This window comes from Biomphalaria glabrata, chromosome 8 (genome assembly GCF_947242115.1).
Source record: "Biomphalaria glabrata chromosome 8, xgBioGlab47.1, whole genome shotgun sequence".
NCBI classification, from domain to species: Eukaryota; Metazoa; Mollusca; class Gastropoda; family Planorbidae; genus Biomphalaria; species Biomphalaria glabrata.
This window is the reverse complement of record NC_074718.1, coordinates 13,944,042-13,958,941: the sequence shown is the minus strand read 5'-3', so window position 1 is coordinate 13,958,941 and position 14,900 is coordinate 13,944,042. Positions and strand designations below refer to the sequence as shown.

The 14,900-nt window shown below is 37.4% G+C and overlaps 1 protein-coding gene across 1 annotated transcript in view; it reads left to right on the top strand.

The window, feature by feature from the left end:
- LOC106067466 (glutamate receptor 2-like) overlaps positions 1-14,900 on the top strand; it is a 265,994-nt gene that overhangs the window by 81,250 nt on the left and 169,844 nt on the right. The window contains exon 3 of the mRNA XM_056037759.1: positions 14,263-14,418. Coding sequence (XP_055893734.1) covers positions 14,263-14,418 — 156 coding nt within the window. The remainder of the gene's footprint in view (positions 1-14,262; positions 14,419-14,900) is intronic.

Sequence of the window (14,900 nt, the reverse complement as noted above, 5' to 3'; positions counted from 1 at the left end):
TTAGGACTACACATCTCTGATCTCGGATTGCAACTATTAGTTTAGGCCAACACATCTCTGATCTCGGATCGCAACTATTAGTTTAGGACTACACATCTCTGTTCTCGGATTGCAACTATTAGTTTAGGCCTACACATCTCTAATCTCGGATTGGAACTATTAGTTTAGGACTACACATCTCTGATCTCGGATTGCAACTATTAGTTTAGGCCAACACATCTCTGATCTCGGATCGCAACTATTAGTTTAGGCCTACACATCTCTAATCTCGGATTGGAACTATTAGTTTAGGACTACACATTTCTGTTCTCGGATTGCAACTATTAGTTTAGGCCAACACATCTCTGATCTCGGATTGCAACTATTAGTTTAGGCCAACACATCTCTGATCTTGGATTGCAACTATTAGTTTAGGCCAACACATCTCTGATCTCGGATTGCAACTATTAGTTTAGGCCAACACATCTCTGATCTCGGATTGCAACTATTAGTTTAGGCCAACACATCTCTGATCTCGGATTGCAACTATTAGTTTAGGCCAACACATCTCTGATCTCGGATTGCAACTATTAGTTTAGGCCAACACATCTCTGATCTCGGATTGCAACTATTAGTTTAGGCCAACACATCTCTGATCTCGGATTGCAACTATTAGTTTAGGCCAACACATCTCTGTTCTCGGATTGCAACTATTAGTTTAGGCCTACACATCTCTGATCTCGGATCGGAACTATTAGTTTAGGCCTACACATCTCTGTTCTCGGATCGCAACTATTAGTTTAGGCCTACACATCTCTGATCTCGGATTGCAACTATTAGTTTAGGCCTACACATCTCTGATCTCGGATTGCAACTATTAGTTTAGGCCTACACATCTCTGATCTCGGATCGCAACTATTACTTTAGGCCTACACATCTCTGATCTCGGATTGCAACTATTAGTTTAGCCCTATACATCTTTGATCTCGGATTGCAACTATTAGTTTAGGCCTACACATCTCTGATCTCGGATCGCAACTATTAGTTTAGGCCTACACATCTCTGATCTCGGATTGCAACTATTTGTTTAGGCCTGTTGTCAGTTTCAATGAATAATTGTGCAAAGTTTTAACTTTATCCGAGAATGGGTATTGGGAGAAAAAAAAACATGTTCAAACTTTTTACCAGAAAGATAGACAGAGGGAGTTGATATAAGCGTCGTAAAAAGTTGTTTTTTTTTTTTTAAATACGCAGGAAACTAAGATAAAACAAATTTTCAAGTAGGGCTACTCTATTTTTTTCTTGTATAATATGGCATACATTTAGATAGAAGCATTATTACTAATTAGTGGAGTTTTCTAAAAACTTTCGAAAAAGTGCATGAGCATCCACAAAAATCCTGACCCTGAGACTCAACATACTTAAATCCGGCCCTGTTCTATAGCAAATATCGTTTTGTATGTTCATAAGAATCTCTGTGCTCTTTTAGGCAATTTACGAAGCATTGGGTCTTTCCCTCTAAAGTTTAGAACCACCGAGAGCTCGTGTTTCAGCTGCATTAAAGAAAGGGCGGGCCATTAAAAAGGGACAACAACTCAATGCTCGACCGTTCACCCACGTAATGACTGCCATTTGGACTGAATGTATTTCTGTTACCACATGGGGTCGAGTGACTTAAATTGATGACCAATTGACCATCATCTGTCACCAGGCTTCTCCTGAAGAGACGGATAATGGCTTTCTAAAGGGTGCTGGTGTTTGTTGTCCACCCGTCAATCATTGACCATGTAGTCCCGGATGTAGTCAGTATTGAACCAGAGTCAGATAGTATATGAAGGCAGTAGGCAGCTCAAAATAGAAACAGACGGACAGAAGGGGGGGGGGGGAAGTGGGGGGAATAATGAAATGTGTAGGTCAGTGATTTTGAGAAAAGTAATTGATGAAGAAAAACAGAGGCACTTCCAAGTACTTAAAAAAAAGTTAGAGAAGCAGAAAAAAACTATCCGGAAAAATACATTTATTTTTTAGGAATACTAGTTTTGAAAAAAAAAAGTAATTAGTGACTTTCAAGAAAAGAATAAGTACTTAGGGGCACTAAAAATAGTACTTTTTTACACTTAAAAAAACAAGAGAATTATGTAAGAAAGAGTGAGTGCTTATTTAATTTGAAAGAAAGAGTGAGTATTGACTGTACATATTACTTTGACTAAATTCAATACGAATCAAAAGAAAAAAAAAGAATATTTAAAAAAATCAAAGCTTATCTAAGAAAAAGAACATTATTACTGTTATTTATCTCAAGATAGTAGGAGCCGTTTGTTCATATACTATGTAATACAAAAATAACCAATGAATTACTTTTTTTATTGATTCGTATGTTGTCATAGACTTTAGGACTAATTATGCAGAATTTTAACTTGATCCGAGAATGGGAAATGGGAGACTGACAAATTTATTGAATAATTGGTTAAGTTTTGTTTATTGGTTCCTGTTTTGTCAGGTACAATGAATAATTATGCAAAGTTTCAATTTAATCCAAGAATGGGAAATGGGAGAAAAAAATCAAACTTATTACCAGAGTGAGTTGATATAAGCTTTGTACCAGACACACAGAGTGAGTTGATATAAGCTTTGTACCAGACACACAGAGTGAGTTGATAGAAGTTTTGTACCAGACACACAGAGTGAGTTGATATAAGCTTTGTACCAGACACACAGAGTGAGTTGATAGAAGTTTTGTACCAGACACACAGAGTGAGTTGATATAAGCTTTGTACCATACAGAGTGAGTTGATATAAGCTTTGTACCAGACACACAGAGTGAGTTGATAGAAGTTTTGTACCAGACACACAGAGTGAGTTGATATAAGCTTTGTACCATACAGAGTGAGTTGATATAAGCTTTGTACCAGACACACAGAGTGAGTTGATATAAGCTTTGTACCAGACACACAGAGTGAGTTGATATAAGCTTTGTACCAGACACACAGAGTGAGTTGATAGAAGTTTTGTACCAGACACACAGAGTGAGTTGATAGAAGCTTTGTACCAGACAGACAGAGTTGATATAAGCTTTGTACCAGACAGACAGAGTGAGTTGATATAAGCTTTGTACCAGACAGACAGAGTGAGTTGATATAAGCTTTGTACCAGACAGACAGAGTGAGTTGATATAAGCTTTGTACCAGACACACAGAGTGAGTTGATAGAAGCTTTGTACCAGACAGACAGAGTTGATATAAGCTTTGTACCAGACAGACATAGTGAGTTGATATAAGCTTTGTACCAGACACACAGAGTGAGTTGATATAAGCTTTGTACCAGACACACAGAGTGAGTTGATAGAAGCTTTGTACCAGACAGACAGAGTGAGTTGATAGAAGCTTTGTACCAGACAGACAGAGTGAGTTGATATAAGCTTTGTACCAGACACACAGAGTGAGTTGATATAAGCTTTGTACCAGACAGACAGAGTGAGTTGATAGAAGCTTTGTACCAGACAGACAGAGTGAGTTGATAGAAGTTTTGTACCAGACAGACAGAGTGAGATGATAGAAGCTTTGTACCAGACAGACAGAGTGAGATGATATTAGCTTTGTACCAGACACACAGAGTGAGTTCATATAAGCTTTGTACCAGACACACAGAGTGAGTTGATATAAGCTTTATACCAGACAGACAGAGTAAGTTGATAGAATTTTTGTACCAGTCAGACAGAGTGAGTTGATAGAATTTTTGTACCAGACAGACAGAGTGAGTTGATATAAGCTTTGTACCAGACACACAGAGTGAGTTGATAGAAGCTTTGTACCAGACAGACAGAGTGAGTTGATATAAGCTTTGTACCAGACAGAGAGAGTGAGTTGATATAAGCTTTGTACCAGACAGACAGAGTAAGTTGATAGAAGTTTTGTACCAGACACACAGAGTGAGTTGATAGAAGCTTTGTACCAGACAGACAGAGTGAGTTGATATTAGCTTTGTACCAGACACACAGAATGAGTTCATATAAGCTTTGTACCAGACAGACAGAGTGAGTTGATATAAGCTTTGTACCAGACAGACAGAGTGAGTTGATAGACGTTTTGTACCAGACACACAGAGTGAGTTGATAGAAGTTTTATACCAGACAGACAGAGTGAGTTGATAGAATTTTTGTACCAGACAGACAGAGTGAGTTGATATAAGCTTTGTACCAGACACACAGAGTGAGTTGATAGAAGCTTTGTACCAGACAGACAGAGTGAGTTGATATAAGCTTTGTACCAGACAGAGAGAGTGAGTTGATATAAGCTTTGTACCAGACAGACAGAGTAAGTTGATAGAAGTTTTGTACCAGACACACAGAGTGAGTTGATAGAAGCTTTGTACCAGACAGACAGAGTGAGTTGATATTAGCTTTGTACCAGACACACAGAATGAGTTCATATAAGCTTTGTACCAGACAGACAGAGTGAGTTGATATAAGCTTTGTACCAGACAGACAGAGTGAGTTGATAGACGTTTTGTACCAGACACACAGAGTGAGTTGATAGAAGTTTTATACCAGACAGACAGAGTGAGTTGATAGAATTTTTGTACCAGACAGACAGAGTGAGTTGATATAAGCTTTGTACCAGACACACAGAGTGAGTTGATAGAAGCTTTGTACCAGACAGACAGAGTGAGTTGATATAAGCTTTGTACCAGACACACAGCGTGAGTTGATAGAAGTTTTGTACCAGACAGACAGAGTGAGTTGATATAAGCTTTGTACCAGACAGACAGAGTGAGTTGATAGAAGCTTTGTACCAGACACACAGAGTGAGTTCATATAAGCTTTGTACCAGACAGACAGAGTGAGTTCATAGAAGTTTTGTACCAGACAGACAGAGTGAGTTGATAGAAGTTTTGTACCAGACACACAGAGTGAGTTGAGATAAGCTTTGTACCAGACTGACAGAGTGAGTTGATAGAAGTTTTGTACCAGATAGACAGAGTGAGTTGATAGAAGTTTTGTACCAGACACACAGAGTGAGTTGAGATAAGCTTTGTACCAGACTGACAGAGCGAGTTGATAGATGTTTTGTACCAGACACACAGAGTGAGTTGATATAAGCCTTGTACCAGACAGACAGAGTGACTTGAGATAAGCTTTGTACCAGACAGACAGAGTGAGTTGATATAAGCTTTGTACCAGACAGACAGAGTGAGTTGAGATAAGCTTTGTACCAGACAGACAGAGTGACTTGATATAAGCTTTGTACCAGACAGACAGAGTGAGTTGAGATAAGCTTTGTACCAGACAGACAGAGTGAGTTGAGATAAGTTTTGTACCATACAGACAGAGAGACTTGATATAAGCTTTGTACCAGACAAACAGAGTGAGTTGAGATAAGCTTTGTACCAGACAGACAGAGTGAGTTGATAGAAGCTTTGTACCAGTCAGACAGAGTGAGTTGATATAAGCTTTGTACCAGACAGACAGAGTGAGTTGATATAAGATTTGTACCAGACAGACAGAGTGAGTTGATATAAGCTTTGTACCAGACAGACAGAGTGAGTTGATATAAGATTTGTACCAGACAGACAGAGTGAGTTGATATAAGATTTGTACCAGACAGACAGAGTGAGTTGATATAAGTTTTGTACCAGACAGACAGAGTGAGTTGAGATAAGCTTTGTACCAGACACACAGAGTGAGTTGATATAAGTTTTGTACCAGACAGACAGAGTGAGTTGAGATAAGCTTTGTACCAGACACACAGAGTGAGTTGATATAAGTTTTGTACCAGACACACAGAGTGAGTTGAGATAAGCTTTGTACCAGACAGACAGAGTGAGTTGATATAAGTTTTGTACCAGACAGACAGAGTGAGTTGATATAAGTTTTGTACCAGACAGACAGAGTGAGTTGAGATAAGCTTTGTACCAGACAGACAGAGTGAGTTGAGATAAGCTTTGTCCAAAATCAAAATATTCTAATACTTAACCAGAAACAATGCGCGAATTACGATGTCGTGGGACCCGCTCTCCTTAACATGCACCTTATACCCCCCCCCCACCCCCGTCTTTTAATTCCCCTTTCTTTGTCTAGCTCAAAGTGACAAGATGTAACATGCGTTCAACATCTGCAGCTTTTAACTTTCTGGTTGACTTAACAGAACATAAAAAAAAGTTATTAGAAGAAGTAATAGCTCTCCTATTCGGCATTGTTTTTTTTTTCAGTATTAATTTGTAGCAATGTTTTGCTGTTACTATTATGTGCTATGTAGTTTCTAAAAAGTGTTGTTATAATAACCATACTGTGTTGTAGTCAGGGCCCGAGTTAAGTATATGAAGACCACTGGACAAGATTTTTGTGAAGGCCCTTACAACTTTACGAACGCTTTGATAAAGATCCACTAATGAATGAAAATGCTCATATCCAATTGCATGCGATACTTTAAAAGAAAGGTAGTTATTTTAAATTTAATTTCATTTTTCTTTTAAAACATATTTAATATGCATATTTTAGTTTTTAAAAGTTTTATGTTTGAGTTATTTGGAGGGTAAGGCCCTTGGTAGACTCACTATTTTAAATCTAGAGCTGCATTGACTTATTCCGAGGATGATACAAGCGTACATTTCTTGATCACCACACTTTAGCCAGCCGTAAAAATGTAAAGGAAGAAAGGTTTCTGACCCGTCCTATTCCGATATAGTTTTACCTATTTTTTTGGGAGGCTCTTTTCTTGTGGGCTGTAGCGTTGTACCGTAGGAGTTTCAAGATGTGTTGTTCTACTTTATTTAATGTGTTGTTTTATTTATGTGATGTGTTATAATGGTGTCCTTATGTGCTGTTTTAGTTCCTTCTGCTGAGTTGAGGTATTTACTCTAATAGGTTGTAGTCTCTTGTGTTGGGTCTCACTAAAATCCAAAACTTAACGCGAAGCGTGAGAGACAATTGCAGTGGAACATTGGCTTTTATTGACCGCTGTCCACTACGTTTGACATCAACCAGGAGCCTCCTCAACAGGAGGCAACGTTCCAAAAACCTTTCCCCACACTCCCTCCCTGATCCCCTTAACAGACACACACACACACACACTTACACAGACACACGCGCCCTCTAGCTTTTAGTCTCGAGAGAGAAAAAAAAAGATAAAACTGAGGAGAGCCGGCAGAACCGAGGCATTGGGGCATTGGCGTAAGGTGGCGTTTGAGACATAAACATTTAATGATAGCTCTAAGCAGCGCCCACATAGCACAGAAACCATCGCCCGCCCACATATTATAGAAACCATTGCCCGCCCGCATATTAAAGAAACCATCTCCTTGTCCTTGTGGACGTTTAGGCATGAAATTATCTAATGGACAAAAAAATATTACTTACATAAGTCTATCTCAATAAGATTTCATAGGGATCTCATAAGATTTAAGTTCTGGGTATTTTGTTCTCAGATTTGGTCAATTTTCTGAAAAATAATTCTAACGTAATTCTGATGTAAATATAGGCATTAACTTTGAGATACTGTATTAAACTAAAATTAAATTTTAAGGTAGTTTTACAGATATTGGTCTATATTGAACAGAACATTTAATTCGATTTACATCTGTTCTTTTCAAATATTTATTATATTTTATTGTTAAAATTCAGATTGAATACTAGGTCAGTCGGGCTTTTTTCTGGCATGAGTAGTTTACAAATGCTATCTTTAAGAACATTTGATTATAAGGTGGCCTAGATTGCTTGTTGTCTAGGTATGTTCTAGCAAGACGATTCTTAAATATGAAAGGTGAAGACTGGGATTTTTAATTTCGCTTCTGAGTCCACCCAGATCTAATGGGCACCTGACATTAGTTGGGGAAAAGTAAAGGCGGTTGGTCGTTGTGTTGGCCTCGAACACCTTGGGCCACAGAAACAGATGACCAATAGATCGCAAGGTCTGAAAGAAGAAACTACTTTTTTTTTCTAGTACTTAGACTCCTGTGTAATGCAGAGAGGGGAACGGGAAGGTTTGAACCAGGGACCATCATTACGACAGTCCAGAGCTCATACTACACAACCTCCTATCCACCCAACAGCCTAATTAAGCCTGATATTTAGTTTATCAATGTCTTTAAAACTCCGAAATGCTGCTCTCCTTTTACCAATTTTGGGATCTATTTCTTCCATTGATTATTTCACTACAATAATAATACTACCCTATTCAGTATCATTAAATGGAGAATTGAAATCTGTTTCTCTTTCAGGAATCTTAATACTACTATTGTCAATAAGAACTGTTGGTTCATAATAAAAAATAAATAAATGCGATTGTCTTTAAGTCCATAAAATAATATCATGTTTAGTTTAATCCAGAGTTTCTCAAATTATATCTGATTGGCAAAAATATTTATAACCGCACAGATTTATTGTTGTTATTGTTTTTTTAAAGTATATTTAGGCTATTAGTTAAAACAGAAAACTAAACAATAAGGAAGGTTAAATCTAGGATTTGTGTGTGTGTGTGTGTATGTTTACCAAGTGTGAACGAACAATGCTCATTCTTCCCTAGAGCATGGAATGGGTTGCCTGAGCTAGCCAGGAAAACCAGTGACTTGGCAGAATTTAAGGAAATTGATTAACATGCATGACTAGATGCATGACTCGTAGGACGTAACCATCTTCTTTTTTTAAAGTAACGCCGGGACACAATGCGCTGACATGACAGTTGTTTATATTTCATTTATCTTTCTTGTGTTGAAAGACAAAAATGTGTTTGTGTTGCAGGTATAAATATTTGAGTATTAATCAAAAACAAAAAGATTAAATGAAGTCGTTTCATTTTCTACGTAAGGTCTGTCCGTCTCTCTAGCAGCAAAATCAATTAGAAACATTTTTTTTAAGAGTATGTATCGAAAAGTACCTACCTACTTGCATCAGGATAGTCAAATGTCTTCCGGAGGGACGAACCGTCGTTATGCTAATATATTTTACGCATGTAAAACAGGCCCCACCCCCCTTACAAAATGTCTCGCTGAACTAGACGATCTTTGATACAACTTGCGCCATTCTTACTATCAGAAAATAATGTATTGTATACGCCAAGAGAATGAATTTCTGAAGTTCAGAATTTAGAAAATATCTGGCTGTTGAGAAGGGTGATAAAGTAATTTTTTTTGGTCAAAGGGGGCGTCTCTTTTGGCCTCAAATTAACTTTCCTGAAATAAACCCCATTTAGTTTGAGCTTTCTTACTGCCTATTCGTGACAGACGCTGTTTATACCTAGCGCATCCTTCCATCCCATAATTTCTATTTAAAACAGAAACGTCAACAAGAAACAAGTCAACAACAAAGACCATTCAGTTTTACCCCATCACATTTCTTATACAATACTAGAACTTGAAGATCAAGATCCTGTAATCTGTGAGACCTCATCTAGCTCTATTGATTCACTGCCTCGGACGGGGCCCCGCAGTTCTTGCATTCAATGGGAAATCTTCATCGCTGGATTGATGTCACGTTCCCAGAGCCTTCACGACAAGAACTTGCATTATGGCTAATGACCAATGAGATAAAATGTTAAAAATTAAAATCAACAAAACACACACACAAAAACAACGTAAGAATGACAATAACTTTGAGCTTTTGTAATTAGAAAATAAAAAAAAAATGATCTGAAATGTCAAGTTTGAGATCTCTGCGAAACAAAATCTATTGTTTTATTTTTTAACAGAATATTTACAGGAAACAACAGCTATGTTGAGATTTAATGTTGGAAACATTCTAAAGATTTAAAGTTCAAATGTTTGTGAACTGCTAACATGAGATTTGTTTAGTTTTGTGTTCCTTAAGATTATATGGCTAATCCTCAGTCTCTTTTTTCTCTTACTCTCTGTCTGTCTGTCTGTCTCTGTCTGTCTGTCTCTCTAACATAAGAAAAGTGAACAAACACAATGTTATTGCGACAAAACTTGGAGGGTCTTTTCTTCCATTTGACTTTAGAAGTTAAACAACAAAAGAAAAGAATTTTTCTTGGTACATAATTTGGTACTGTGTGTTACTGTGTGTGTTTATGTGTGTAATAGTGTGTGTGGTTATGTGTGTGTAATGGTGTGTAAGACTATGACATGATATTCTTACCAATGTTTGGCGGTTTAAAGACAAACCAGCCAGTCAAATTTACTTTAACACGGAACCAGTAGACTTGGACCTTTCTATTACCCTTTTAATCTCTACTGCCAAACTATTAAGTTCTTATGGTCTCAATCTATCTATCTATCTATCTATCTATCTATCTATCTTATCTATCTATCTATCTATCTATCTATCTATCTATCTATCTATCTTCTATCTATCTATCTATCTATCTATCTATCTATCTTTCTATCTATCTATCTATCTATCTATCTATCTATCTATCTATCTATCTATCTATCTATCTGTTTATATATGTATGTATGTATGTATGTATGTATGTATGTATGTATGTATGTATGTAAACCTGGTGGTGGCACAGATGGGGGTAGTGGTGTGTGTGTAGTCAGCCGACGCAAATCGCCCCAGGCCAGCGCTAGACGAGCGGTCAACCGTGACGAGCTACGACTGTCAGCCGAGTCGAGCGAAGCAGGACGTTTTGGCGCCGCCGTTTTGGCGCCGCCGTTTTGGCCCCGCCGTTTTGGCGCGAAGGTCGTTTTGGCGCGAGCCGTTTTGGCGACGGGACGTTTTGGCGCGAAATACATTATGTACGTTTATTGTATTATTTCTTTTAAAAGAATTATTCATATCTATGTTTTGCATGAGTGTTTATGTTAAGACATATTTTTCACGTACTAAATGTAAATGTGTGTTTGTTTTTCACATCATTTTCTTTAATAAACATTTTGGCTTGTGTATGTGTTTTTATTAAGAGGCACACTTTTATTTTCAAAAATTTTTTTAAGATATTACTTTAAAATTAAAAACAAAATGAAACGATGATAGACCAAAAATTGATTCAATTATTTGTTTACATTAACATTGGTTTATTTAATGACTGTATGGTATCTCCAGCTATACATACCAAACACTTGCTAATAATAAGTAAAAATATAATACATGTACCATGTTTCTCAAAATACTTTAAGTTAAGTATACATAGACACCATGGTTATTTGCCTAAGTCGCTGGAATTCAAGGGTTCATTTAAAAAAAGCTACGTGCTTATTAAATTATCGTCAAATAATATCTCGCGCCAAAACGTCCCGTCGCCAAAACGGCTCGCGCCAAAACGTCCCGTCGCCAAAACGGCGGGGCCAAAACGGCGGCGCCAAAACGGCGGCGCCAAAACGTCACGTACCGGAGTCGAGTGTCAACAGGACGGTTCGGGAAGGATCGCAGCGTCACGAGAGTTGTAGTCACATGACCACATAGAAACGTCGAGCGGCATTCTGTCCGGTTCGAGAAGGCCAGTAGGGACCCTATATAAGAGCGGAGGTGTCGCAGTCAAGACAGTCGAGAAAAGGGCCTCAATACAGCAAGGTTCAGAAAGGAGGTTCACTACAAGAGTTACACGGTCGACTACAGCACAGTTCAGCGGTGTGATTCTGTACGGAGCATTACGACGGTTCAGTGCGGAGTACTGTCAAGTACAGTTGAGAGGGCTGGCGTCTTGATCTTGGTCTGCGATCGAGTCCGACACAACGAGCCTAGTGTGTGAAGTCAGCCCTGAACTGTTGAACCCAGTGCAAGCCCGGAACGAGACGGAGAGGCCAGTGCAAGAGTTGATACGGCGGTACGGCTATTAACAGGAGAGATATTTGTACAGTGTACGTGCTGCCAATTGTACAGTAATGGCTGTTATTTATTCAACTATTAAAGTGTTACGTTACTTTTGAGCCCTGAGTTGTCTAGTCCTTTAAGTTGGTGGTGTATGGTGCAGTTTGCAGAGAGCCTGGATAGTGAGATTCGTAACAGTATGTATGTATGTATGTATGTATGTATGTATGTATGTAGGTATGTAGGTATGTATGTATGTATGTATGTATGTATGTATGTATTTATGTATGTATGTATGTATGTATGTATGTATGTATTTATGTATTTATGTATGTATGTATGTATGTATGTATGTATGTATGTATGTATGTATGTATGTATGTATGTATGTATTTATGTATGTATGTATGTATGTAGGTATGTATGTATGTATTTATGTATGTATGTATGTATGTATGTATGTATGTATGTATGTATGTATGTATGTATGTATGTATGTATTTATGTATGTATGTATGTATGTATGTATGTATGTATGTAGGTATGTATGTATGTATGTATTTATGTATGTATGTAGGTATGTATGTATGTATGTATGTATGTATTTATGTATGTATTTATGTATGTATGTTGGTATGTATATTGTTTTGTAAACTTCGAAGAACCTAACGCTTTAAGAAGTAGTGTCAGAAGAAAACTTTTTGTCTTGATTCTACAGTCTGACTCTGTTGTGTCTCTTGTAGTGTTCCGATCTGTCTGTATATGTCTATCTATCTTTCTGCCTATCTCTGTGTCATTCGATCTTCCTCTTTCTTGCTAAATATATCTCCACCTTTCATTTTCACATTCGGTGATTCTCAAGGGAACTCACTCCCCGGGAGTTTCACTATCGTGCGGACGGAAGTATCGAACAATGGCGCATTCATAATATAAAACGAATCAATGTTTATTGAGTTATTACTAGCCAATTTGTGGGCAGGATACAGTTCCTTCTGAACGCTGGCGCACACCAAAACACACACACACACACACACAATACTCTACTCTGCAGACTGTGAGCCAAACTAATGTTTGTTTTTTAAAACGAGGTCAATGAAAATGGATGAAGGCCTAGTGTAAAAGTGCACAGACCCACTGCCATTAGATGATATTGTGACTAACATTATGTTACTAGATACCTGAATCGTTTATAAAATGTCAAAGCCAAACACCAAAGTATTGTGTCATTAATTATTCAATTCATTTATTCAACACGATTACAATTAGAGTTTGTGTTATCAGACAAACTCAGAGTTGACCTTAATCTAATCCGCCCATGGACAAGAAATATTCAAGCCATGGTATTATTTTGATTGTTTAAAGAAGTAAAATTCCAAAGAATCAAAGAGCGATTTCAAAGTATCTTTTTTGGCGTGTTTTTTTTTTAAACTGAAAACAAATTTAATAAATTTACGATAACAAGACATGGTAAATGAAGAGATGCGCTTTGGCAATTCAGCCACAGGTCACATCAAATTAATGATTTTTTTACAAAGCTTATTATCAACTCACTCATTCTGCCTAGTATGAATATGGAACCTGTTATTTCTTCCACTGCAGAGCCTGAAGTTCAAACTTCACAAGTTTTTCTTGTTCCTAACTAAACATGAAACAATTTACAATTTAAACATTTAATTAATTATGTAGTGGTAATTAATTAATTTTGTACCATATCAGAGAGGGGAAATAAATCTTGCAGTATAGATATATGTTACCAGCACAATTCAAATTCCGACTTTCTTAAAAATGCCTATAAAGTACGAAATTAATTATTGATTTCCTATTTAGCCTAGCATTCTATAAATAGAATGACTACTACTTGCTTTGGTAAACTATGAAACATTGATTGAAAAGGATTTTCAACTTCAACATATGTTTGTGGCTTGGTTACTGCACATTAAAGTGACAAAAGATTGGTCTAAAAATGTAACAGTTGCTTTATACCGTTGAGAAAAGAATAACAGGCTCATTAGCCACACGGGAGGACACCCTAGTCTGACTGGCATAACAGTTTAAAAGCAAAGAAAACAAAAAGAAATTGATATTTGGTTAGAGAGCGAGAAAATATTTCTCTGAAATGTACTTTATGTTTTCAGTTATATTATTTAAGAGTTTTAAAAAATTAATAATCAGGAACATTTTGCACATTGTCTCCTAGGTCTAGATCTAACGGCCTATCGTTAAGATATTTAAAAAATGTAGAATTGTATGTATGTTTACACAGGAATCTTTCTCGAGGAGAAACGGGGAGGGGAATGGGGGTAGTAATAAAATATTCCAATGCTTTTTAATCCAACTTACATTCGTTATTAAAAGCAAAATATCGCACTGTAAGCTGCATAAAAAGTTTTTCTGTGTGTGGAAAATGTCTCACAAGAAAGTCTGTAAATATCTGAAATAAAAAAAGGCGACGAGAGTAAATCGCTTTCACCAGACTTGGTATCGTCCTGAGTGGCCTACTGGGCTAAATCAAGTTTTGCATCAGAGTGACCAGTACTGGACTGTGGGAAGTAGTAATATTTTTTAACCTCTTTTTTTAACAGGTATTATAGTGGACTCTTCGGAGACTGAGATCATAGCCGTCTTGAAGCGTCTTCTGGACATACACAACAGTAAAGATGGGGGCACCAACAGGGTGGTTCTGACGGCCTCCTGGTACAGCGCAGACATCGACAACAACTGTGACCTCATCAAAGCAAGTAAGTTGTCTTGGGCATTGCAAACTAAAATGGTCATCTACAATTATATTAGTAATTGTAGACTTGGTGGTCATCTACAGACAATTACTTGAGTAGTTGTAGTTCTAGACTTTGTGGTTTATATTACATCTAGTGATCACAAGGTCTGAAAGGGGAACTTTAATTTACTTTAGTAGTGATTTATACAGACGTTACTTCAAAAAAGAAGATGATTACGTCCTACGGGTTCCCGGTCACTTCATCCCCGGTCACTTCATCCCCGGTCACTTCATCCCCGGTCATTTCATCCCCGGTCACTTCATCCCCGGTCACTTCATCCCCGGTCATTTCATCCTCTGGTCATTTCATCCCCTGGTCACTTCATCCCCCGGTCACTTCATCCCCCGGTCATTTCATCCCCAATTAAATATTTTATATATAAATATGATTATGTAGAATGCTTTCTTTTTTACATTTTATGACATATTACTAATGCGTTTATA